The 21,399-nt window shown below is 54.1% G+C and overlaps 4 protein-coding genes across 4 annotated transcripts; 1 reads left to right on the forward strand and 3 right to left on the reverse strand.

The window, feature by feature from the left end:
• Positions 1–676: 676 nt before the first annotated feature.
• ZNF70 (zinc finger protein 70) lies at positions 677–5,351 on the reverse strand. The gene has a single exon (XM_028095519.2). The coding sequence runs from the start codon at positions 5,278–5,280 to the stop codon at positions 3,934–3,936; it is 1,347 nt and encodes a 448-aa protein (XP_027951320.1). The 5' UTR covers positions 5,281–5,351; the 3' UTR covers positions 677–3,933.
• A 4,565-nt stretch (positions 5,352–9,916) lies between these two features.
• Positions 9,917–11,129, reverse strand: VPREB3 (V-set pre-B cell surrogate light chain 3). Its single transcript, XM_028095511.2, has 2 exons — positions 11,025–11,129; positions 9,917–10,374 (listed from the first exon to the last, which is right to left on the reverse strand). The coding sequence occupies exons 1-2, from the start codon at positions 11,071–11,073 to the stop codon at positions 10,058–10,060; spliced, it is 366 nt and encodes a 121-aa protein (XP_027951312.1). The 5' UTR covers positions 11,074–11,129; the 3' UTR covers positions 9,917–10,057.
• A 3,998-nt stretch (positions 11,130–15,127) lies between these two features.
• On the forward strand, positions 15,128–16,623 carry CUNH22orf15 (chromosome unknown C22orf15 homolog). The gene is made up of 5 exons (XM_028095499.1): positions 15,128–15,152; positions 15,773–15,859; positions 15,954–16,091; positions 16,329–16,403; positions 16,484–16,623. Exons 1-5 carry the CDS (start codon positions 15,128–15,130, stop codon positions 16,621–16,623), a joined length of 465 nt encoding a protein of 154 aa, XP_027951300.1.
• Positions 16,624–17,524: 901 nt separating this feature from the next.
• Positions 17,525–19,503, reverse strand: CHCHD10 (coiled-coil-helix-coiled-coil-helix domain containing 10). Its single transcript, XM_028095518.2, has 4 exons — positions 19,344–19,503; positions 18,860–19,073; positions 17,835–17,982; positions 17,525–17,734 (listed from the first exon to the last, which is right to left on the reverse strand). Exons 1-4 carry the CDS (start codon positions 19,382–19,384, stop codon positions 17,715–17,717), a joined length of 423 nt encoding a protein of 140 aa, XP_027951319.1. The 5' UTR covers positions 19,385–19,503; the 3' UTR covers positions 17,525–17,714.
• Between the last annotated feature and the right edge of the window lie 1,896 nt (positions 19,504–21,399).

Genomic DNA, 21,399 nt, shown 5'->3' on the forward strand with positions numbered 1-21,399 from the left:
AGAAAATAAAATCCAACACTTTGCTGTTTATAAGTTATACAGCAAAATATATACACAAATTTTGAAAATGCTGAGCAAAATCAACTCTCATGCAGATAGATGCAAATTGAAAAAAGCAAGGGGCTTCAATTATGGTATCTGGAAAAGAAAAATTCAAGCTAGAAGAATTAAAAGAGGCAAAGGGCACTAAAAGGCACAATTTTTTTCAATATATTACTATTAAATATATATGCTCCAAATATCCTAGTACTTACTTAATGATAACCCTATTTCTCAAAAAGGGTTTGAGAACGTGCACATCTAACATTGCAACAACGAACATAAAACAGAAGCAAATTTAAGTGAAACAGAAATAAAGTAAAAAACACAAAATCAGACTATGATTTGATCATGTCAATGAGTGTTCTTAACTATTTTGGGGCTCACAGAGCCTTTCCAAAATGTGGTGAATGCTACAGGTCCCCCAACCCCCAGCCCCAAACAATTGTTTCACACATGTAACCACCCAGTTTTGTTCCATTCCTCCATGCTGCCTCTAAAATAAACCTGCGCGCTCACGGACTCCTAGGCAGTCTGCAGACCCAAGTTAAGAACTGTAAACAACAGAGGAAGTATGAATTTGAATAAAGTAATTTAAAAACAAGTTAACAAATAGAACTGATGGAGTACAAACCCATTTCTTGAGAGTACACAAATGCTTTATAAAAATTGATCATATCTTCAGGCCCAGAGTAGGTTCTATGGACACTTAGAAATGTTGACACCACAACACAGTAAGAAAGAACAGCAATCACCTATGCATTCATCACTTGGAAATATAGAAAAAATAACAACACTTGGGCCAAGAGAAAATTCCTCATATGGTAACAAAAACGTGCACATGTCAAACTGACAGAGTGCAGAAAAAGCTCTAAGAAAAAAGTCCTAGACCAAAGTACCTGCGTTTACTAGAAACATTAAAAATATGATTAGCTATACCTAAATAATTTCAGAAATGTAAAATATGAAGTAAAAAAAAGAGCAGAGTACATACACTTCGACAAAACCATTCGATTAGTCAACAAAATCAAGAGTTGGAGCTTTACAACACTCAACATCTGCCATAAGGAAAAAAATGTAAGACAAACATAAAACAACAACTAAATCCAAGGATGATTAAAATATTACCAGGATGTTCTCTTGTAATATTACACTGTTCAAGAACCTAAATAAATTGAAGGATTTAAAAATATGTAAAACAGTAAAGGAATGTGAACAGAAGGTACTGCTCACACTTTGAAAAGTACCTGGTCCTACCATGGTTATGTGAGAATCTGTCAACCCTTCAGAAAGGGGGTCTCAATCCCCATGTTACATAAATTGTTAAGAGGAAGGAGGAGATGGCGAGGGGGGACCAGGAGGAGGAGAAAGTGCATATTCCAAAATGCAAGAATGGCATAAAATGAGGTAAGGGAAGCTGGGAGAGGGGGGAGCATCTGGGCAGGGTGGCGTGAACCCCCTGTGGTCTGTTCAGAAGGAGCAAACCAGATTGGCTGAAATGGGGGCTTATGTGCAGAAAAGCCCCTGAGGGTTGGCTTTAAGGAGCGTGGTGGCATGTGCAAAGAGATGCTTTAAGAAAATCAATTTGGCTAGGGTGTGCAGAAGCACACGGAGAGAGACATCAAAGGTAGGAAATCAATGACTGCCGGATAAGGTCAGGCCTGGCCAAGGTGAGGCCGAATGGGGGGCGGGGGCGCAAGGAGGTAGATCTTGGGGAGGGGGCTGCTCTCCCACCCACGCCGAGCAGGGGTCTCAATTCTCTCTGCACTCTTAGTAAGTGACTGAAGACCTGCAGCACAGGCCACATGCAGACAATGCCCGGGGCCAGCCAGTCAGGCCAGTCTAGCTGGTGGTATGGTAGGTTCTAGGAGACCCAGGTGCTGGCTCAAGGTTTCACACATTCACGCAACAGAGAGGAGCTGGACAGGAGTGGCTGCTGTCCTCATGGCTGGGACGCCCACAGTCATCCCCCCAGCCGGAGACCTGGCCTTTTAAAATCTCCAGCCTGCCAAGCTCCACTTGCTAAGTAACAATTACTTGTCCATTTTTATTCATCAAAACTATATATGACCACCAAACTGAGCTTCTGATTAGCTGAAATAGCCAGTATTCCCATGATGGGGGTAATGGGATTCCAGATATAAACTTTTGGAAAACTTCAGAATCGCTCAGTCTGCCTCTGAGGAGCCTGGGGGAAGGCAGTACCAAAGAGATCCCGGTGGCTACATGAAGGCCTGAGGACTTGGGACAAACACCTCTCAACCACCAGACACTGCACAGCCTGAGCCCATTCCTGGCGGATGGGAGGCATGGGGACTGAGACAGAATGGCCACCTTCAAACTCTGCTCACGGCAAGCAGGCCTGACATTTGGGAGATGCTGGGGTTGCAAGATGCCTAGCATAGGGCTCACATCCTGGCTACCTACTGGAACATTCTAATCACTGGGGAGCTTTAAAAACACACCACTGTCTGAGCCCCACCTCTGGGGATGCCGACTGAATTGGTCTAGGCGGGCAATAGACAATGGTACTTTTTGAACAATGCCTGAGGAGAGGACAGAAGTATGGGGACAGAGACCACACAGACCACACTGCTTCTGGAGAGAGGTTCAGGATGGCATCTGGAAAGGGTCCCTGTCTGGGAGGTGGCCCCACAGGGCATCCACAGCCCAGTATACAGGCTGGAGGGAGTGAAGAAAAGCCTAAGCCCCGGTTCAACGAGAGGGTGGGCTGCAGGCCCTGCCATCCGGGGAACAGCAGGGATGCCTTTCCAGCCTTTAGGAAATAGATCTCTGGGTGGGGCAAGGGTCCCTCTGGGTCTCCATCCTCAACTGCCAGTTGCCAAAGCACTTCATGGGTGGTTTCATTCTGAACAGGAGTTGGCCAGGTCCCAATATCCCCATCTCATAGATAGGGAAACAGAGCGTTAGAGCTTCTTCAAGATCACACAAGTAGGAGGGGCAGACCTGGGAACTGAACTGGGACCTCTGACTGAATCGCCCTGCTTCCTAGGTCCCCCAGCACTGGAGAGCAGAGAGGTGGCTGCAGAGCACCCAGACCAGAAACGGTGCCAACCAAGGCACACTGTGGTCTCGGGAGCCCTAGGTCTTGTGGAGGGGTTATAACTGGAGGGCACTGATGCCTTATGCCAGGCTGAGTCAAAGCCAGGGTCAAATGTCCTCTGGCCTACAGGACCAAACCTCTACTGTCCTGTGAAGGCCATCTGCCAGAAACCACCCTTACTCTAACCCAGAACAGGGATTAAGAGACCACACCAGGGGCTCGCCACTCCCTTTCCCAACCCAGAATGAATCCTTCCAGACCCTCCCTCTCTTCTGTAACCTGTTTTGGTTGTCCCCACCAGTGCCCAAGCCAGGTGGAAGATTCCATTTTGCTGTTAACGCAGCTACTTTCAGATTCATTTTTCTTTAGTGGATTCAGACTGTGAGCACAGTTCTGTCTTCTCAAAGTGCCAGACTGCAGCTGACGTTAGAGAGTTCATCTGACATATTTGTACATTTAACTCAACTTTCTCCCTCTGGTGTTTATTCTTCTGGATTTTAACAAAGGCGAAGAGATGGCAAAACTCAATTTCACAGGCTTGGGAGTCAAATCAGAGGCCAGGTCTCTTTTTGGGTGTGCCTCTGATTCAGCGGCCTTCCCATTACTCCACCCTCCCTCCCATTCAGTAAACCTGCTGCGTGTGGGGCGCCTGGGCAGGGCGGGGGGAACGAGGGGACCTGGCTGCCAGCGTGGGTGGCCAGAAGCTCTGGGGATAGCACGTTTCCATTCGGCCCTGGGATCAGGGAGGTGGGTGGGGTCTTACAGACAAGGCGATGGGGTGTGGGTTCCATCTGGGAAAGGGTTTCAAGCTTTGGTGTGAGCGCCTCCTTCTAGAGCTTCTCCCCAGCATGGATTTTCTGATGCCGAATAAGATGTGAGCTTCCCCTGAAGGATTTGCCACATTTGTTACACTCATAGGGCTTCTCTCTGGTGTGGGTTTTATAGTGCTCAATAAGGGCTGACCTGTGCCGGAAGGCTTTGCCACACTCGTTGCACGCATAGGGTTTCTTCCCAGTGTGGATTCTCTGGTGCTGAATCAGGGCAGAGCTGTGGCAGAAGGCCTTCCCACACTGGCCGCACTCATAGGGCTTCTCCCCAGTGTGGATGCGCTGGTGCTCGATGAGGGAGGAGCTCTGGCTGAAGGCTTTCCCACACTTATGGCATTTGTAGGGTTTTTCGCCGGTGTGGGTCTTGCGATGTTCAATGAGGTTGGAGCTCTGGCTGAAGGCCTTCCCACACTCTTCACATTTGTAAGGTTTCTTCCCAGTGTGAATCCTCTGGTGCCGAATGAGGTGGGACCTGTGACAAAAGGCTTTCCCACAGAGAGCGCATTCGTGAGGCTTCTTCAAGGTGTGGATTTTCCGATGCTGGCTCAGGCCGGAGCTTTGGTTGAAGGATTTCCCACATTCCTTACACTGATAAGGTTTCTCTCCTGTGTGGATTCTCTCATGTTTTCTGAGACTTGAGCTCCGGCTGAAATCTTTCCCGCATTCCCTACACTCATACGGTCTCTTCCCAGTGTGGGTTTTCTGGTGTTGTGTGAGGGCTGAGCTCTGGCGAAAGGCCTTTCCGCATTCCCGACATTCGTAGGGCTTCTCCCCAGTGTGAATTATCTGATGTCTGAGAAGGTGTGAACTCTGGCTGAAGGCCTTCCCGCACTCACAGCACTCGTAGGGCTTCTCCCCAGTGTGAATCACCAGGTGCCTGAGAAGGTGTGAGCTCTGGCTGAAGGCCTTCCCGCATTCCCGACACGCATAGGGTTTTGCAGGTGGCGCAGTTCTGTGAGGTTCATTAGGTCCTGAGTGTGCCCTGCTTGCCTTCTCACAACTGTGTTTATTGGGTTCCTCTCCACTGTGGATTATCGGACACATACTAAGGTCTGATTTCTGGAAGAAGGTTGGGTTGAAGATTTCATCATCCTGGGATCTGTTTACTGGGGGGGTACTCTGATGCTGAACAGGACTTGAGCACAGACTGAAATTGCCCTCATAATCATCATGTTCCTCGTCTTGCTCCTCGAGAGGGATCTCCTTATAAATAACAGCCATTTGCTCTAAACCTCTTTCCTGAAGAAAAGGGTCCCCCAGGTCTTCCTCTGGGAAGAATTCTTGCTGCATCTCTAAGCCGTCCTCAAACACAAAGGTCTCACCAAACTTGGCTGCTGGGGGAACCTCCATTGTGACTCTAGTATCACCCCCCAGTGACTGTATTTCTTGAAAGATAGTCTTCTTAAGGACACACTGTTCTCCCAATCTGAGAAGAAAACAAGGGATATTGTCAAATCAAGCACCTAGTACATACCTCCTTCCTGTGCCAGAATCTTTCCTGGACAAGACAAAATGAGATACAAGCTTGCCCTTGAGATGATCCCCACTGAGTTAGGGACAAGTCTGATTGATCAGAAACAACTACAAAGAAGACAGACAGACAGAATCAAGTGCTACACCATGGGGTCTAGAATCTAAAGACTGAAGGTGCTCAGAAAGGTAGACGAGAGCAGGAGTGGGGCCATTGTGGAAAGGGGGCAAGATTCTGGCTAATGGAGGACCTTGGGGATGGGGGTTTTGGAGAGAGTGCAAACTTCCCTTCTATACTAGGTTAGCTGCACCCCCTCCAGCCTGGTGCCCAAGCCACAACCCTGGGAGTCAGCCTAGACCTTCCCCCTCTCTCACCCCATACGCCTAGTCTGTCCATTTCCTGAAGCTTTATTAAGAGGCTTCTGGCTCTCTGTCAGTCAGCAGCCCAGGCCTCAGGGCAACTCCCCAGGATTACTTCCATACTCACCTCCCAAATGACCACCTGCCTCCAGCTTCTACTCCTCCCTCAGGTCTGTTGTCTACATTGACACCAGCGTCAAATACCCCAAACACAGGCCTGATCATCTGTCTCAGGATCTTGCGGCAGCCCAAATCCTTCCCAAAGCCCTTCACAGCACTAGCCCTTCCAGCCCCATCTCCAGCCTCTCCTTCCACACAGCCCTAAATGCTTCCTCCTCCTAACAGGTCCCCCTCTCTTCTCAGACTGCCACTGGCCCATCTTCCCAGACTCAGTCCTAACATCCCCTTTTCTGCACCCTAAGACTGTTACTCTCAGGCACACCCCCTCAGTGCCTGCAGAGCTCAGTGCACGTGTGCATCACAGCACTCACCATCCTGGATGGCAAACATGGGCTGTCAGGACTCCTGCCACCACTGCCTGAGAGCTCCCTTCATTGTGGAGCCCCCAGCCCCAGCCCCAGCCCCCAGCACAACAGGACAATCTCCACACACATTGGTTGCATAAATACAAGACTGGAGGAAAAGCCACTTGGTTTTGTGCTAGAACTGATGGCCACATCAGTTTTGAGGGAAGGAAAGCACAGAACTCTTTATTCAAATAAATCGTCTGGGAGAGATAAATAAATAAAAGACAAAAGCAGAGCTGCTCCAGTTGATGGGGGTTATTTTCATAGGGACATGGACGGATCCTGGAACACCCCCGTCCCACTGTGGTGGCCTCTGAGGGAGCCCCTCAGGACCCCATTCAGAAATGGCCATGCAAGCTAAAGGGAAACCCCAGGTACCATGATAATGATAACAGCTCATGTTTATGGAGCATCTACTATGTGTTAGGCATTACTAGACCTTCTATAAGCACATTTGCATTTAATCCTCACAACTCTATACAAAGGTACTATTAGCAGTACACTGAAACACAGATAGTTAAGCAGCTCAAAAAACACACTAAGTTGGGGCGCCTGGGTGGCTCAGTCGTTAAGCGTCTGCTTTCGGCTCAATCATGATCACAGGGTCCTGGGATCGAGCCCCGCGTCGGGCTCCCTGCTCCACAGAAAGCCTGCTTCTCCCTCTCTCACTCCCCCTGCTTGTGTTCCCTCTCTCACTGTGTCTCTCTCTGTCAAATAAATAAAGTGAAATAAAAACACACTAAGTTAATCAGCATAGTCACGATGGAACTCATTCCTACTTGGAAATGATTTTTTTTAAATGAATTATAAGGCAGTAAAAAGGCCAGGTGTGAAAAGAAGCACAGAACTGAAGTATTCTCAAAAGTTCTTTGACCACTTAACTCCCTTTCCCTCCCTCTTCAGCAACCATAATCTCCAGTCCTTCAGGTTCTCTAGATTGATCTCATCAGGTCTAACAACCCACCAGTTTCGCTCTGGTTCTCTCTTCTAGTCCACCCTTCCCCGTCTAGCTTAGACTCTATCATGGATCGAACTATAGACCCTGACCAGCATCACGTTCCTCACCTCCCTGCCCTCTGCAACCAGCTGCCAAATACCAACGTTCTCCGTCAATTCCTCCTAAGATGTTAAATGTTGCCAAAGAAAATCATAGGACTGTGTACCGCACGGAGACAAATTTCAGGTTTCCAATTTCAGCTGGGACTTCAGCATCTTCAGCTCTTGCATCCAGTGACCTCCTTATGGCCAATCCCTCTCTTCTCAGCCCTCACTTTCCCACCCCTTTTGGCCGTGCTTACCAATAGCTCCCTTCTCAAAACCTTTCATTTCAGAAGTTGCAAATTGGCAGCCTGGGGATCCTGCCACAGACACGTTTTGTTTGGCTCGAAAAGCGTTGGAACCTTTTCTTTTTGTTTGACTTAGCTGCCAATATTGGAAACTCTGTAGGTTTCACGCTTTCTCTTGAAAACCTGGAAGATGTGATAATACGGATCCACCCCTTCATTAAACCCACCTTGCCTACCTGAACGCCTCAAGGTTTTGAACCCCCCAGCCCCCTTCCCACCTCCTGCTCTTTATTCCCTTCATTTCTGAAAGTCCTCTCCCTTACCCCCCCCACCAGTTTTAATGCTCTCTGATCCCCTTTTCTTGGTATCTGTGATTGCAACTCTTCTTCCACCCACCTGTTAAATCCGGGTGTTTCCAAGGTTCCCTCCTTAGGGGTTTTCCATTCCCACTATGGACCACCTACATGCTGAAGTCTCCACTCTTTATAAAGTTGGCAATTCTTTATCTGTCCTCAACGTTTTAAATATTTTTGGACCGAAGATTCAAAGGTCTGGAACCCCACCTTCCCACCTCTCTCGGGGCCTTCCTCGGCTCCTCCTGCATCCGTCACCCTTTCCTTCGGGGAGCCCTCAGGGCCTGGGCACCCTGGAGACCCTCGGTCCGCAGGGCTTCCTGGCTGGAAGCCCGCGAGCGGCTGCGGACACGCACACGCCGCCCGAGCGGCGATGCGGGAGCCCCTACATGCTTCCCACCGATGAGGGACGCCCACACCCCAGGCCACCGGAGGGACAGGTGGTCACACCGGCCGACGCCGAGCCACTCACCTGGGCCGGGGCGGGGCCGCTCACCTGGGCCGGGGCGGGGCCGCGGGCGGGCGGGGCGGGGCCGCACCTGAGCTGCTCCAACCCGCGGCCGACCCGGCCGCGCTCCGCGGCGGCTGCTGACGCGAAGCCCGCGGCGGCCCGAGAGCCCGGAGCCCCGCCCCCTCGCCCGCGGGCACTTCCGGGACCGCTCTAGGCCGCGTGGAGGTCCCCGCGTCTCGGTGCTCCTGCGGCGCTTGGTGTCCGCGCGCGTAGCAGCTCCCGCTCGGGGCACCAGGACAGGGACTGGGCCCCGGGCCTTTCCCAACGCAAATCCTGGTCGTGGGCAACACAGCTGGTCAGCCATTGGCGGGAGTGCAGAAGAGGCAACTGAGGCCGGGAAGGGCGGGCGGGCCTAGAGCAGCAGGCAGGCGGCCGAGCTCCCGCGGCACTTGCCCTGTGGGTGGGGGCGAGCCAGAGGCCACGGGGGCTGGGGTCTTCAGGAGAAGGGAAGGGGTTCCCAGAGCTATGGAGCCCGTCACCCCGCACAGGCCCAGAGGTCCTGCATGATTCACCCTTCCTGGGTAGCCCCGGTCCTGCCTGCCCAGCTGGTATCAGCAGAGACTGAGATGAGAAGTGGCCGAGTGAGGGCCCAGGAGACTGCTGGGAGTGTAGGCTGGACCCTGGAGACCCCCAACTCCAGTGCATGTGAGGGATGACCTCCAGACATAAGGGACCGGGAGGGAAGAAGAGTGTGTTCTTGAGCTCCGCCCCTCCCAACCCAGACGCTCAGCTCTGCTTCTAATAAGGATTGCTCTTCCACCCAGTGTTCCCCACTCGGTGCGGCTGCTCAGGTACAACCTTCCCTGTGGAAGAACTGGTGGGGGAGGGGGGCACAGCCCTATCACGGGATCAGTAGAACACACATTCCTAACTGGAGAGATGCTGCCCACCTGCAATCAATATCCTCCGTCTGGGCGCCTGGGTGGCTCAGTTGGTTAAGCGACTGCCTTCGGCTCAGGTCATGATCCTGGAGTCCCAGGATCGAGTCCCGCATCCGCTTCTCCCTCTGACCTTCCTCCCTCTCATGTACTCTCTCTCTCTCAAATAAATAAACAAAATCTTTAAAAAAAAATATCCTCCGTGTAAGCCCAGGGGTGCCTCTGAGTGCCCCCACACCACATACATACTCACACCTGCCTTCCTGCCCTATCAAGGAGTAAGCAGGGGCTCCCCTCGGCCCCCATGCGAGCAGCCTGGGCTCCATGAGGACCCTGTCCAGTCACCCCTTGAACACTGAACCACAACCAGCCATGCAGAGCTAGGAGCTGGTTCCTTTTTCTCTTCCTCCAGCTCCTCAGGTCACAGGAAGCCCAGGCCACCAGTCTAAGCTCCCTAGGGGCCAGTAGAGAGGCTGGGCCCTGCCCCAAGGGTCTCAGGTGCTTCCTCTTCTGTAACAATCCCCAGAATCCCTACCCCCACACTCCCAGTCACTTTTTCAGCAGGAATTTCATGGCCCTCCGAATAGTTATTGTTCACATGTTTGATATTATTTTTTACAGGTTTAATATTATTAACCCATTTTACAGAGGAGCAAAATCAAGGTTTGAAGAAAGAGGGGGGCCCAAGGTCAGAGTGCAGAAATGAGAGGCAGACGAGAGGCACTCATCCTACACTCCACCCCTAGGTTGTGTAACCCACAGAGCAGTAATAATCTGCGTCGTCCTCAGGCTGCACGGGGCTGATGGTCAGGATGCAGGCATTGTGGGCGGCGTCTGTGGCTGCCGAGAAGCGGGCAGGAATGTCAGGCGGCCGGTGGTAGTCGTCCTCTGAGCGGTAGTAGAGGAGGTATCGGGGGGCACTGCCTGCCCGTTGCTGATACCAAGACACGCCATACTCCCCGACAGTGGCATGGTGGGGGCTGAGCATGCAGGAGAGCTGGGCCACCTGGCCTGGGAAGACCAGCAGTGCATCTGGCTGGGCCAAGCCTGGCTGAGAGACTGAGAGAGAGAGAGAGAGAGACCCATGGGCTTCTTTCTTCCTGTCCCCACCCCACGAAGGCTTGGTCAGATTCCAAGGAGACTCTGACTCCTGAAAGCCTCATAGCCCAGTGCCATGGAATTGAGATGGATGGGGAACAAAGATGGCAACCCCTAAGTCCTCATTTGTTCTATGTTCGCAAGAATCTGTGTTCAGTTGAGCACCTAGAGTTCAGAGTATGGGACTGGTGGCCTCTGGGCTCTCTCTGCCCACCCCCATTCCTTACCCCTCAGTCACACTGGCTCTTCCAGACTCTGGCTACCACCACCAGGAAGCCTCCTGGGCCGTCCCACCTCGGGATAGCTTCCCATGTGAAAAACTAAAAAGGTGACCGACCACTTCCAATCTCTTCTGAGTCCCCAAAGAATCAGAACCTGAAGGGATCCTAACAATCTGGTCATTCACAAAGGGGGAAACTGAGGCCCACACAGAGAAGTGACTTGCCCCAGGTCTAGGGCAGAGCCACCTGTAGCCAGTTCTCCCCTCCACGTTAATGCCCCTTCTAGAACCCTCCCACTACACACATTGATTTGCTTCCTTGCAGGGGCCTTCTGGAGCCAGTACCATCCCCCACCCCACCCCAGTTGAGCCAGGCCTAGGGGGAGCTCACCGGACAGGAGGGCCCCAGTCAGAAGGAGGGCCAGATGCCAGCAGGCCATGGCTAGAGGCAGGAAGGCAGACAGGAGTTGTTCTGTTGGAAGTGCTCCAGGTGCTTCAGAGCACAGGCAGGGGAAGCCCCTGGACCATGACAAGGCATGCAAATCAACCCATTGACTAGGGGTGGGAGCATGGGGGTATAGTGGCTGGGGCCCAACAGCCGGTCCTTATCTTCCCAAATGTCGGGATCCTGGCTCCACAGGGCCCTCTGAGAACAGGAGTCTAGAAATCCACACATACACATGCAGTTATAGCAGGCAGATGCTTTTTTACTGAGGTGTAACTCCTGTAGGATAAGGTGCATAGATTTTAAGTCTATGTTTAGACTTAAGACTCTTAAGTCTTTAAGACTTTAGACTTTACACATATTTAAGTGTATGGCTTAATGATTTTATTTATACAGATATATATATATATATATCTCCACCCCCGCAACCTCTACCCAGATGACGATTTAGAATGTTTCCATCTCCCCAGAAGGCTCCGTCATGTGCCATCCCCATCAGTAACAGGCTCTCTAACCCCAAGGGTAACCATCATTCTGACTTCAATCACTTAGATCCGTTTTGCTTGCTCTAGAACACCAACTCTAAGTGGAATGACAGTGCGTTCCTTTTGCTCCTGCTTCTTCTGTTCAACATTAGGAGAGTCATCCATATGTGTGCAGCAATGTCTAATTCATTCTCATAGTTACATGTGGATAAACCACAGCGTATCCACAGCTTCTCCATTCTTCTGTTAGCACACATTTGGGTGCTTTCCAGTCTTTAGCCATTACAAATAAAACTGCTGTGAACATCCCTGTCAGTGTCTTTGATGCACCTGTGTTCTCATTTCTTCTAGTAGACACCCAGGACTGGAGTTGCTGGGCGGAGGGAAAATGTACATTTAGCTTTAGTAGATACTACCAGTGTCCCCCACATGGTTGTACGGATCTGCACTGCCACCAGCAGGTAGGAGAAGTCCAGAGATACCCTCGCCAACACCTGACATGGTCAGTCCCTTTAATCTGCCAGATGGGTGGAGGACCTGACTTCCCAAGTTGGGGTTCAAACGTGGATCTCAGATCCTCCTTAACTACACAACTGCAGCCGAGTTCCTTCCCCTCTCTGGAAAATGAGGATGAGCATAGTGCCAGCCCGAGGGGTGTGAAGAAGTAGATGGGATTTATTTGCTCAGTGCCAGGCACAGTGCGTGTATTGATCATGCCTTGCATTTTCTGTATTTTGATGCTTTGATATCTGGGGCCTTGCTGACCTTGGAGGGACTGACCCTCCCAGGGCTAGCCAGTTCCTAGAGATAGTAAATAATTCACCTGAGCGGGTATTTGTGAAATGCAAACCAATCCAGAGCCCACACCCCCAACCACCTCTTCTATGGCTCTCATACTCTGGGCTACTGTCCTCCTGCCTTAGTCACCAAGGGCCAGGTACCTGACAACCAGGGGCAGCCCCTATGCCCCAGAGCCCTGGAATTATTCAAACTAGCCACTCTGGAGCCTGCTCACTCTGCCTCACCTGTTCTTTCCCTCAGAAACCACAAGGCTCCCTCTCGCCCTCTGCCTGCTGACCTGCCGGATGCTTCCCCATGTGTCCCTCTGCGGTGCGGCACACCCCATCCCCTAGAGATCTGTGGGGAACAAACTGTCTTCTCAATGGCAATCTCCTGGTCTGCTGGCCTTAGCATACCTAAATAATAATAAAAGTAATTAAAACGGTGCGCTCTCATTAACTCAAAGCTTTAAAAGCTCCCTTGGGGGAGGTTATAAAGCCCCCCTCCAACGGGTCCCATTCTGTTTCTAACATCTCCTTAGGGCATCTCCAAAACCCTCAAGATCAAAGACTCTGTTATGGCAGCAGTGAAAATGAACCCTTGGGACAACAGTGATGGTTGTTAGCTGAGGCTCCAGGGCTTGGCATGGACATTCTTCTGGAATATGGTTGCAGCCCCTCCTGAGCTGTGCTCTGCAGGACACAGGGCCCCAGTGACAGTGGTGTCCTGGGAAGAAAGTGTCTTGTGTTTAAATAAATCTGCGAAACACTGCTTGTTTGCACAGTGCTGATTCTGAGCACCTCCTGCATCCTGAGCACCAAGGTAGCACTTTAAAGTGTTACCACGTTTAAGGAGCACCTGGCTGGCTCAGTCGGTAGAGCATGCAACTCTTAATCTCAGGGTTCAAACCCCACACTGGGTGTGGAGTTTACTTGAAAGAAAGAAAGAGAGAGAGAGAGAGAAGAAAGAGAAAGAAAGAAAGAAAGAAGAAAGAAAGAAAGTGTTACCACATTTAATCCTCACAAGGATTCTGCTGAGCCGTGTTCTTACCCCCTGCCCCCCACCTTCTACAGGGGGAAGCACTGAGCTGAGTGCTTATCCAGAGGCAGTGTGATGCTGGGCAAGCTGCGCAGAGGATTCAGTCCTCCTCCTGAGTCAGTGGCCCAGAGGGCAGGACAAATAGCCTAATCACCCTGGTGGTGGTGGGGGGTGCATTTTCAAAACCTTGGGGAAAGGGAGCTGGCAAAGGTCAGGAGCCTGCTCCAGACACCTACCTGGCACCCTGGCTGAAGGGGTCTGGTAGGGGCTCATGGACAGGGGGCAGGAGACAGAAACTGAGAGACAGAGACAGAGGGGGTGTTAGGGGGACGAAGGAAAGGAGATGATGAAGAGAGAGAGAAAGGGAGAAAGTCAAAGAAAGGATGGGCATGGATGGAGAGGCAGAGAAACACAATATCCTGTCTGCCAATGTCTATATGGCTTTGTTCATAATTGCAAAAAACTGGAAACAATCCAAACAATAGCAGGTGAATGGATCAACAAACTGGCACATCCAGACAATGGGACCCTCCTCAGCAGTAAGAAGGAATGAGCTATTGAGTGAATCTCATGCTAAGTGAGAGAAACCAGACTCAAAAGGCTCCATGCTCTATGATTCCCCTTATATGATTCTGGAAAAGGCAGGGACAGAACACAGAGCTGTGGTGGCCAGGGACTGGCATGGACTACAAAGGGGCATAAAGGGATTCTGGGGGGTGAGGGAAATGATCTGCTTCCCAACTGTCGTGGTGGTTCTATGAGATTTGTCAAAACTCGAAAACACGAAAAAGGGTGAATTTTACTGTATGTAAATCATACCTCAAGAAACTTGCCCAAAGACAGAGGAAAGAGAGGGGAGGCTGGAGGTGAGGAGGAAGACAGAGGAGAGGAAAGACAGCACAAGGGCTCCTGGGTGGCTCAGTCGGTTAAGCGTCTGCCTTCGGCTCAGGTAATGATCCCAGGGTCCTGGGATCGAGTCCCACATCAGGCTCCTTGCTCAGCAGGGAGCCTGCTTCTCCCTCTCTCCCCCTCTGCTTGTGCTCTCTCTGTCAAATAAATAAAATCTTGAAAGAAAGAAAGAAAAGAAAGAAAGAAAGGAAGAAAGGAAGGAAGAAGGAAAGAAACACAGGGAAGAGAGCCTTAGTAGGTAGGGAACTGCAAGGGTGGTAAGAACCCCTGCTTCCACCACGGCCACGGCCACATCCCTACCAGCTCATAGTGGGGGTTTTCCCAGGGCCAGGGGCCCCGATCCAGGAATCTCCCCCTTTTCAGCCTGGGAACTCGGTCTCTACTGGTGGGGGGATGTGGTCTTGGGCCATCCTTGGACCACAAGGCTTGAGCCCCCACTGTAGCCCCGCCTTAGGGAGTGCCCATACTCCCGCCCCAGATCCTGTTACCGGGATACTGCAGGGGAAGGCATTTCCTGCCTAGATGACTTGGCAGCTCCCACTGCCATGGAGACCAGCTTGGAAGCTGAGAAGGCCTCAGTCTCCACAGGCTGCTCCGACCCAGCAGGCGGGAGGAAGAGGAAGCCAAAGGGACCCCTCTACACTGGTGGGGTCCAGCCCCAAGGGTAGCCAAGCAAGGACCTAAGCCCGGATCCACCCACCCATTCCCACACACATACACATTTCCTGGCAGTGCCATCCCTCCCCGAATAGATCTCAGCCATAGATCCTTCCTTAGTTGGAAAGTCAGGGGTTAGGGGATCAAAGCCCCCACATCTGTCTCCTCTCCCCTGCAGCCATGTTTATCAAAGTGATGTTTGGAGGTAAGTGGGGTCCCCTGTCCCTCAGATGGGTAGGGGGGTGGTACATTCAGAAGCGTGCTTCCCTCTGCCCTGGGGAGATTGGGGAGGCAGTGTGGGGAAGGGGGATGCACTTACATAAGAGGATGGGGGTGGTTAGGGAAACAGCTCTATGAAGAAGCAGACAGAATGCTTGGAGTCCCTTGAGGGGCAACCCCGATGGCTGGGTCCTGGGAAGTTCCCATGGGCTCCTCTAGAAGAGCACCCACCACATCACCATGGGGTGTGTTTTTAAATTACACAATCTCTAATTCGATCAGTGGTCCTCAAGCTTCAGGGTACATCAGGTGCAGATTTCCTGACTTTCGGTGGCAGGTGGGGCCGGGATGGGAGGTGGGGGGTCCGGTGCTGGAGGGAGATCTTGTGCAGAGGTAGCGTTGGAGCGGGAGGGGGGCATCCAGTGCAGGAGGCAAGAGCCATGTGCCCTGGTCACCAGCATCTCAAGAGATGGATGGAGGAGGGTACAGTCTTAATCCTGGAGTCCTATTCCCTGCTCTGGTTAGAGAGAAGAGATGGGAGACAGATGGTCCCAGATTGGGGGAAGCAGAGGGTCCCATTCACTCACCTCTGCCCCGCCCCTACAGCTGGCTGCTGGGAGCTGGTGAACACTTGGTGCAGCCCGGTGACCCTCACCACCCACTTGAGGCAGAGGGGGCAGGTGCCCCCAGATGGTGAGGGGGCAGGGAGGGGTGCTGGGAAGGAGGGGCCGAAGGCCCTCCAGGCAGAGGTGCCAGCCCTGCCTTGCCTCCCTCTCTGCTTTCCCAGCGGTCATTGCCCTCCTGGCTGAGGATGGGCACTTGGTGAGTCTGGATGAGGGACTGGAGGAGGGGGCTTCCCAGGCCCCTTCCATGGGCAGCGCCCTGCTGCAGGAGCGTGGGACCTATGTCCTCGTGCAGATCATCAGTAAGTGGGGCCCAAGATTTCCCCCTGGAGTTATGCTGGAATGTGAGAGGGGGGCAGCAGTTCCAGAGACCACCCAAGGCCCTGGCCAGCACCCCCTACTTTGGCCAGGACCTAGCCCCTGACCCTTCCCATCCAATGCCTTGGTGGCCCCAGCCAGGACCAGCAAACAGGTCCAGAGTGAGAGGTGGGGGTGGGGACCAGCAAGACAGTCAGGAATTGGTCTTCCTGCCTCCACAGAGGGGGAGGGTGGGGCTCCCACCCGCTATGAGTCCCTCCTGGAGAACCTGGACGACCAGTATCCAGAGCTAGCAGGTGAGTGTCATGGTTGAGCCCCAGGGGGAGGGTGCACCTTCTCCCCAGCACCCATAGGGAGGGCTTCCTGGGCCTTCCAGAGGAGCTTCGCTACCTGTCAGGCCTACACCCCATGAGTGATTGCCGGAAGAAGCGCACGAGCACTCGGCGTGGCCACCAGGAGCAAGGCCCCTCTTCAAGGCCACGAAGGATGGGCTCCCTGCCATCCAGGACCCGCTAGCTGGGGCCAGAAGCCAGCCAGGTAAGGAGGAGACATGGATATCTGGGGGGATGCTCACACCTGAAAGTCCCAGGGGACAGGCTTAGGTGTGCTGATACACGACAAACACCACCCCCCACACCCTGCAAACACGTATACACATAAATACCCACAAGGTGGAACACACCGCATGAAGAGACATCCCCACCACTCCACTGGACTATAAGTACCTAAGGGCAGGGACGTCCTCAGTGCCCTGGAGATATCGAATAGAGCCTGGCACACAGTAGGTGCTGAATGCAGAGCTGATGAACTCAATGAAGGCAGCAGCCCAGAGTACATGATAGTGAGGTCTGCCTTGGGTTCGAAGGGCCTGCTTGTCTATTCCGGCAGGTCCTGTGATCTGGCACATCACAGCCAAGTGGCTGAGCTGGACTCTGATCCAAGGGGGTTGGCTGTGGTGACCTCTGCCGTGTGTGATCAGGCCCAAACAGCAGCCCAGAGGCATTCTTCTTGCAGAATGTGGACTTACTGAGAAGCTGCATCAGCCTGAGGGGCAAGGTCACAGACCGGATGTGAGGCCACCAAGGGGGGCCCCCCAAGATGTGGGTGCAGAGAAAGGGATCCAGAGGCAGAGACAAGGAGGGTGAAGAGGGCAAGCATTCCTGAGAGCGGGAGACAACAAACAGGCTTGTCCGTCCAGGATTCTAGTCCCGAGTCAGTCAGATACCCTTGGGGTCCCTACTAATGCCTCACTCCTATCTGGACTGTCCAAGGTCATCAGATTCCAACAGGGCTCCTCCCCCTCCCCCACCCAGGATGTCAGCTTAAGGTGAAGCAATTGCACCCCACAGTTGGACATTCATCCGTGCTCCTTGACCCCACCCCAGCAGACAGGCTAGTGAGAGGGCACACAGCAGGCTATGGTCTAAAATAAACTCTTTTAATTGCACATTTGCGTCTCCGGTCATCTGTGGGGTAAGAAACCCCCTCCTCACTCCAAATCCCAGCTACACGGGTACAATCTGACGTCATGGTCCAGCTGTCAGGTGAAGGGGTGAAGGTGGGTGCAGGGCTGGCTCATGGATCTGCACCAGTCCGCACCTGTCTCTTCAGGGCAGGGAGCTCAGACCTGCGGAGAGAGAAGTGGCACAGGCTGGTGGGCAGCCTGCAGGTGCAGGATGAGGGACTGTCCCTCCCACTCCTGCCTGGGTCAGGGGCTGCTCACTCACCGTGGTTGTACTTGCACTGCTTCAGGGCCTCGCTGAAGCCCTCACACAGGGACAGATCACTCTGAGTGGTGGAGCAGTCCAGGAACTGCTTGATCTCATAGGCGCAGGGCCCCATCTGCAGGGGCTGGGGGCCAGTGCGGGTGGGAGCCTGGCGTATGACAGAGGACACAGCAACGTCAGCTCCAGGTTGGCACCTGAAAGTGGGCTCCAAAGCTGGGGGCTGCCAGCCCCTCCCCACACCCCCAGCCCAGGGGCCCCTGGGATCCCTGGCAGGCTGACTGACTTGGGCGCCAGCCTGCCCTGTCTAGCCCCAGCTGCTCCATCTGTGAAACAGAGGGAGCCCACAGCCCTGTCAAACCCACTCAGCGGATGCTACTGCCGGTATGGACAGCATTTCCCGATCGCCTCATAATGGGATCGCTGAGCAAGTAGGGCCTGAGAGGGGGGAGAAGACTCTAAAAAAGCAAGGTGCTGTGCTTGTACTCTTGGAGTATAAGCCCCACCTCCACAAGTACTAGCAGCTTCCAGGCTCAGCCACAGTGATCCTCATGACCCCTGACCCTGCCACTAAACCACATTTGGCTCAGGACTGGTGGGGTGCCCAGTAGGGGATAGGTGAGCAGGAAGCGGGCTCAGAGCTGCTGGCTACCCCCTTGCCCTTGGGATGCAGGGACTGCAGGGCAGAACCTGGGAATGGGACGAACAGGGACTCAGAACTTCAACATCCCTCCCCTCCACTAGGGTTAGGTTACCTTGGGCCAGTCTCTGAACCGCTAAGGGCTTTGGTTTCCCCATTTTTAAAGGGCTGCTTGGTCCCTGCGAGTCTAGGGACCTCGGCCTCCGGAAAGGGGCTAGGAGAACCTGCCTGTGAGTGACATGAGACCAAAAGCAGAGTGAGGAATGAGTCCTGGGCCTGAGGCAGCTCTGAACACACCAGGGCACTTCTCGCTGGACATTCCAGTAGCACCCTACTACATGACCCTCGTGGGAAGTCGGCCCCAGTTTCGCCCGAGTCCGCTGCTCACCTGCTCAGCGGCAGGCTGGGCGGGCTCTGAGCTCCCCCCGCTGAAGGCTCCGGTCAGGGCGCTACCCACGACGTGTCCCACAGCCGAGCCCACGGCCACCCCAGCGGCCGTGGACGCCATCTGCGCCATCAAGCCAGGCTGGCCCGACGGGGCCGGGGCCGGGGCCGGTGCAGCGGCCGAGGGCGGCGGGTGCGCGGGTGGGTGAACAGTGCGGCTGCGGGGTGGGGGTGGGGGGGAAGTAGGATTAATCTCAGCCGGACCCCTGAACTGGGGCCCCAGGGGCCTGCAGCTCCTGGACACGAACCCCGTCCTCCTCCTCCCCGCCGAGGGTGGGCGACCACCGTCCTAGACACGAGGTTGCGGCACCCCGCCCCTCCCCCCACCAAGATGGCGCAGCAGCCGCCAAGGTCAACTCTCGCGCCCTTGCGGGGGAGCGCCCGCGCTTCCCTAGCCCCCTCCCCGCCCTCCACTGTCCCGCTCACACCTGGCTGGCCGGGCGGCCGCGCTTCGGCTCCCCCGGGGCATGGTTGTGGCGGTGAAACTCGGCCAAGGGCAGGCGGAGAGGGCTACCGTAGCAGCGGTTCTATCTCGGGGACAAACCGGGCACCGCTAAACACCGCCGGCGCAAGGGGGCGGGGCCTAAGGGACACGCCTCCAGAGGGAGTCGCCGGGCGACCCGCAGCCCTCACCTTCACCTCCGGGACCTGTCCCTTACAGCATCACCTCCTCTCAGCGCCCTTCTTTTTTTTTTTTTTTTTTTTAAGATTTTATTTATTTATTTGAGAGAGAGAATGAGAGAGAAAGCACATGCGGGGGGGAGGGTCAGAGGGAGAAGCAGACTCCCTGCCGAGCAGGGAGCCCGATGCGGGACTCGATCCAGAGACTCCAGGATCATGACCTGAGCCGAAGGCAGTCACTTAACCAACTGAGCCACCCAGGCGCCCTCTCAGCGCCCTTCTTAGCTGGCAGCGTTACCCTGCGCCCTCCCTGCGCCTGGCCCGAGCTGTGTGGGCCCTGGGGACACGGACCAATGCTGCAAAGTGTCGAGGGCTTACGCCGGGGCGTTGGGCCAAGTCCCTTCAAAAACCACCGCGGGGCGCAGGGAGTGAGTGGAGTTGGTTTGCTGTCCGAGCGCCAGGGCAGAAATAGGGAGGCGACCGGTTGAAGCCAGCAAGGGAGGGGTCAGGCCAGGCTCTGGTCCCCCTCTTACGGACTGGGTTTACCGACTACGACTTGGCCTCAGGGTCGCGGGCCGGCGGGGGGGGGGGGTGTGGAGGAATAGAGCTGGGAAGAAATACCCAGGGGATGGCCTGGCGCAACCGGTATCCAGAAACCCCGCCAGGGGGCGTCCGGAGCCTCTCTTCGACTCCATCCCGGTTCAAAAGCGCCGCAACCCTGGGAAGCCTTGAGCAGCACCCTCCTGGGGTGGGATGAACGCCTCCCACCCCATGCGGCCCAGCACCCCGCCTGACACCCTACCCCGCAGAACGGATGCAGCGCGGGACGGTGACAGCGTTTACGGGACATACAAGCAGCATGCCCATTCCAAAGGTGCCCAGAGGCGTTTGCGCAGGTTTGAATCCTGTGGCCTCGCGATTTTACCACCTTGGTTCCAGGCCAAGGGAAGGGCGGAGGCACAGATTTAGGACGCTTCCCAACCCTTCAGGAACTTGAGGTTTATGTTTTTTTCTGAGTGATTTCTCGGTGACCATATCATTACCCTTGGGCTTGGGAGGAGCTCTGATTTCTTTACCCTCCCCTATCACCATCCAGCATGCGGGGGGGGGGGGGGGGGGGAGGGCTTGTGGCACCAGGATTGTAGAGAGGATGAAATCACCCTAAGCAAAAGTGAGTCACTTTAAAGAAACAGATTGCTAACACTTCAGGTGGGTCTCGTGTCTCCTGGCCCTCTAGGAGTCTCTGTGGAGCCTTCCTGGAGAGGCTATGAGGACTCCCTGGACTGGGCCCTGGAGGGAAGAGCTGCGTGGGTCTGATTGCCCTCCTGTCCCTCTTGGACTCCTTCCCTTATTCGGCCCAGGCTGGGTGCCCACAGCCTCACCTTGCAGCTTCTCAGGACCCTGCCTGGCAGGATGGGAGCCACTACCTGGGTCTGGGCTCTACACGGTTGCCCATGATGGAGCAGACTGCCCTGGTGAAATGATGAGGCCCCAGGTCATGAGTGTGGAGGATCCCTTCCAGAATATGGACACCACCCTCTCCTTTGATTTTCACCTCTTCTCTTCTCAGGTCTCAGGAGGCTGGCCCTGAGGGCCCCTGTGGAGCAAGTTAGTCTCTTGGACAGCCAGTACCCCACTCAGACAACGTCCCCCCACCTGCCTCAGCCTGCTGATAGCACCCTCCCTCCCAACCCCCTCCACTTGCCTGCTGGTCTGGGAAAGCCTGATCTGGTCCCTTCCTCTTGGGCCCTCAGTTTTCCCATTTATAAATTGTCTGTAGTTCTATTCTAAGCTGGGGGGCTGGCCAGCCTCCTCCTTATGCCTCAATTTCCCTTGGGACACATCCCTTGTCTCAGCTATTGT

The sequence above is a fragment of the Eumetopias jubatus genome, unplaced genomic scaffold (assembly GCF_037043125.1).
Source record: "Eumetopias jubatus isolate StellerSeaLion01/CBP00866 unplaced genomic scaffold, mEumJub1_p1.0 scaffold_16, whole genome shotgun sequence".
Taxonomy (NCBI): domain Eukaryota; kingdom Metazoa; phylum Chordata; class Mammalia; order Carnivora; family Otariidae; genus Eumetopias; species Eumetopias jubatus.

Coding starts and splice junctions, on each gene's coding strand:
- VPREB3 (XM_028095511.2), bottom strand. CDS start 11,073: ATGGCCTGCTGGCATCTGGCCCTCCTTCTGACTGGGGCCCTCCTGTCC. Junction 10,375..11,024: donor GACTGGGGCCCTCCTGTCCG/GTGAGCTCCCCC, acceptor TCTCTCTCTCAG/TCTCTCAGCCAGGCTTGGCC.
- CUNH22orf15 (XM_028095499.1), top strand. CDS start 15,128: ATGTTTATCAAAGTGATGTTTGGAG. Junction 15,860..15,953: donor GGGGCAGGTGCCCCCAGATG/GTGAGGGGGCAG, acceptor CTGCTTTCCCAG/CGGTCATTGCCCTCCTGGCT. Junction 16,092..16,328: donor TGTCCTCGTGCAGATCATCA/GTAAGTGGGGCC, acceptor CTGCCTCCACAG/AGGGGGAGGGTGGGGCTCCC.
- CHCHD10 (XM_028095518.2), bottom strand. CDS start 19,384: ATGCCCCGGGGGAGCCGAAGCGCGGCCGCCCGGCCAGCCAG. Junction 19,074..19,343: donor GCGGCCGCCCGGCCAGCCAG/GTGTGAGCGGGA, acceptor CCCACCCCGCAG/CCGCACTGTTCACCCACCCG. Junction 17,983..18,859: donor CCCAGCCTGCCGCTGAGCAG/GTGAGCAGCGGA, acceptor GTCATACGCCAG/GCTCCCACCCGCACTGGCCC.
- ZNF70 (XM_028095519.2), bottom strand. CDS start 5,280: ATGGAGGTTCCCCCAGCAGCCAAGTTTGGTGAGACCTTTGTGTTTGAG.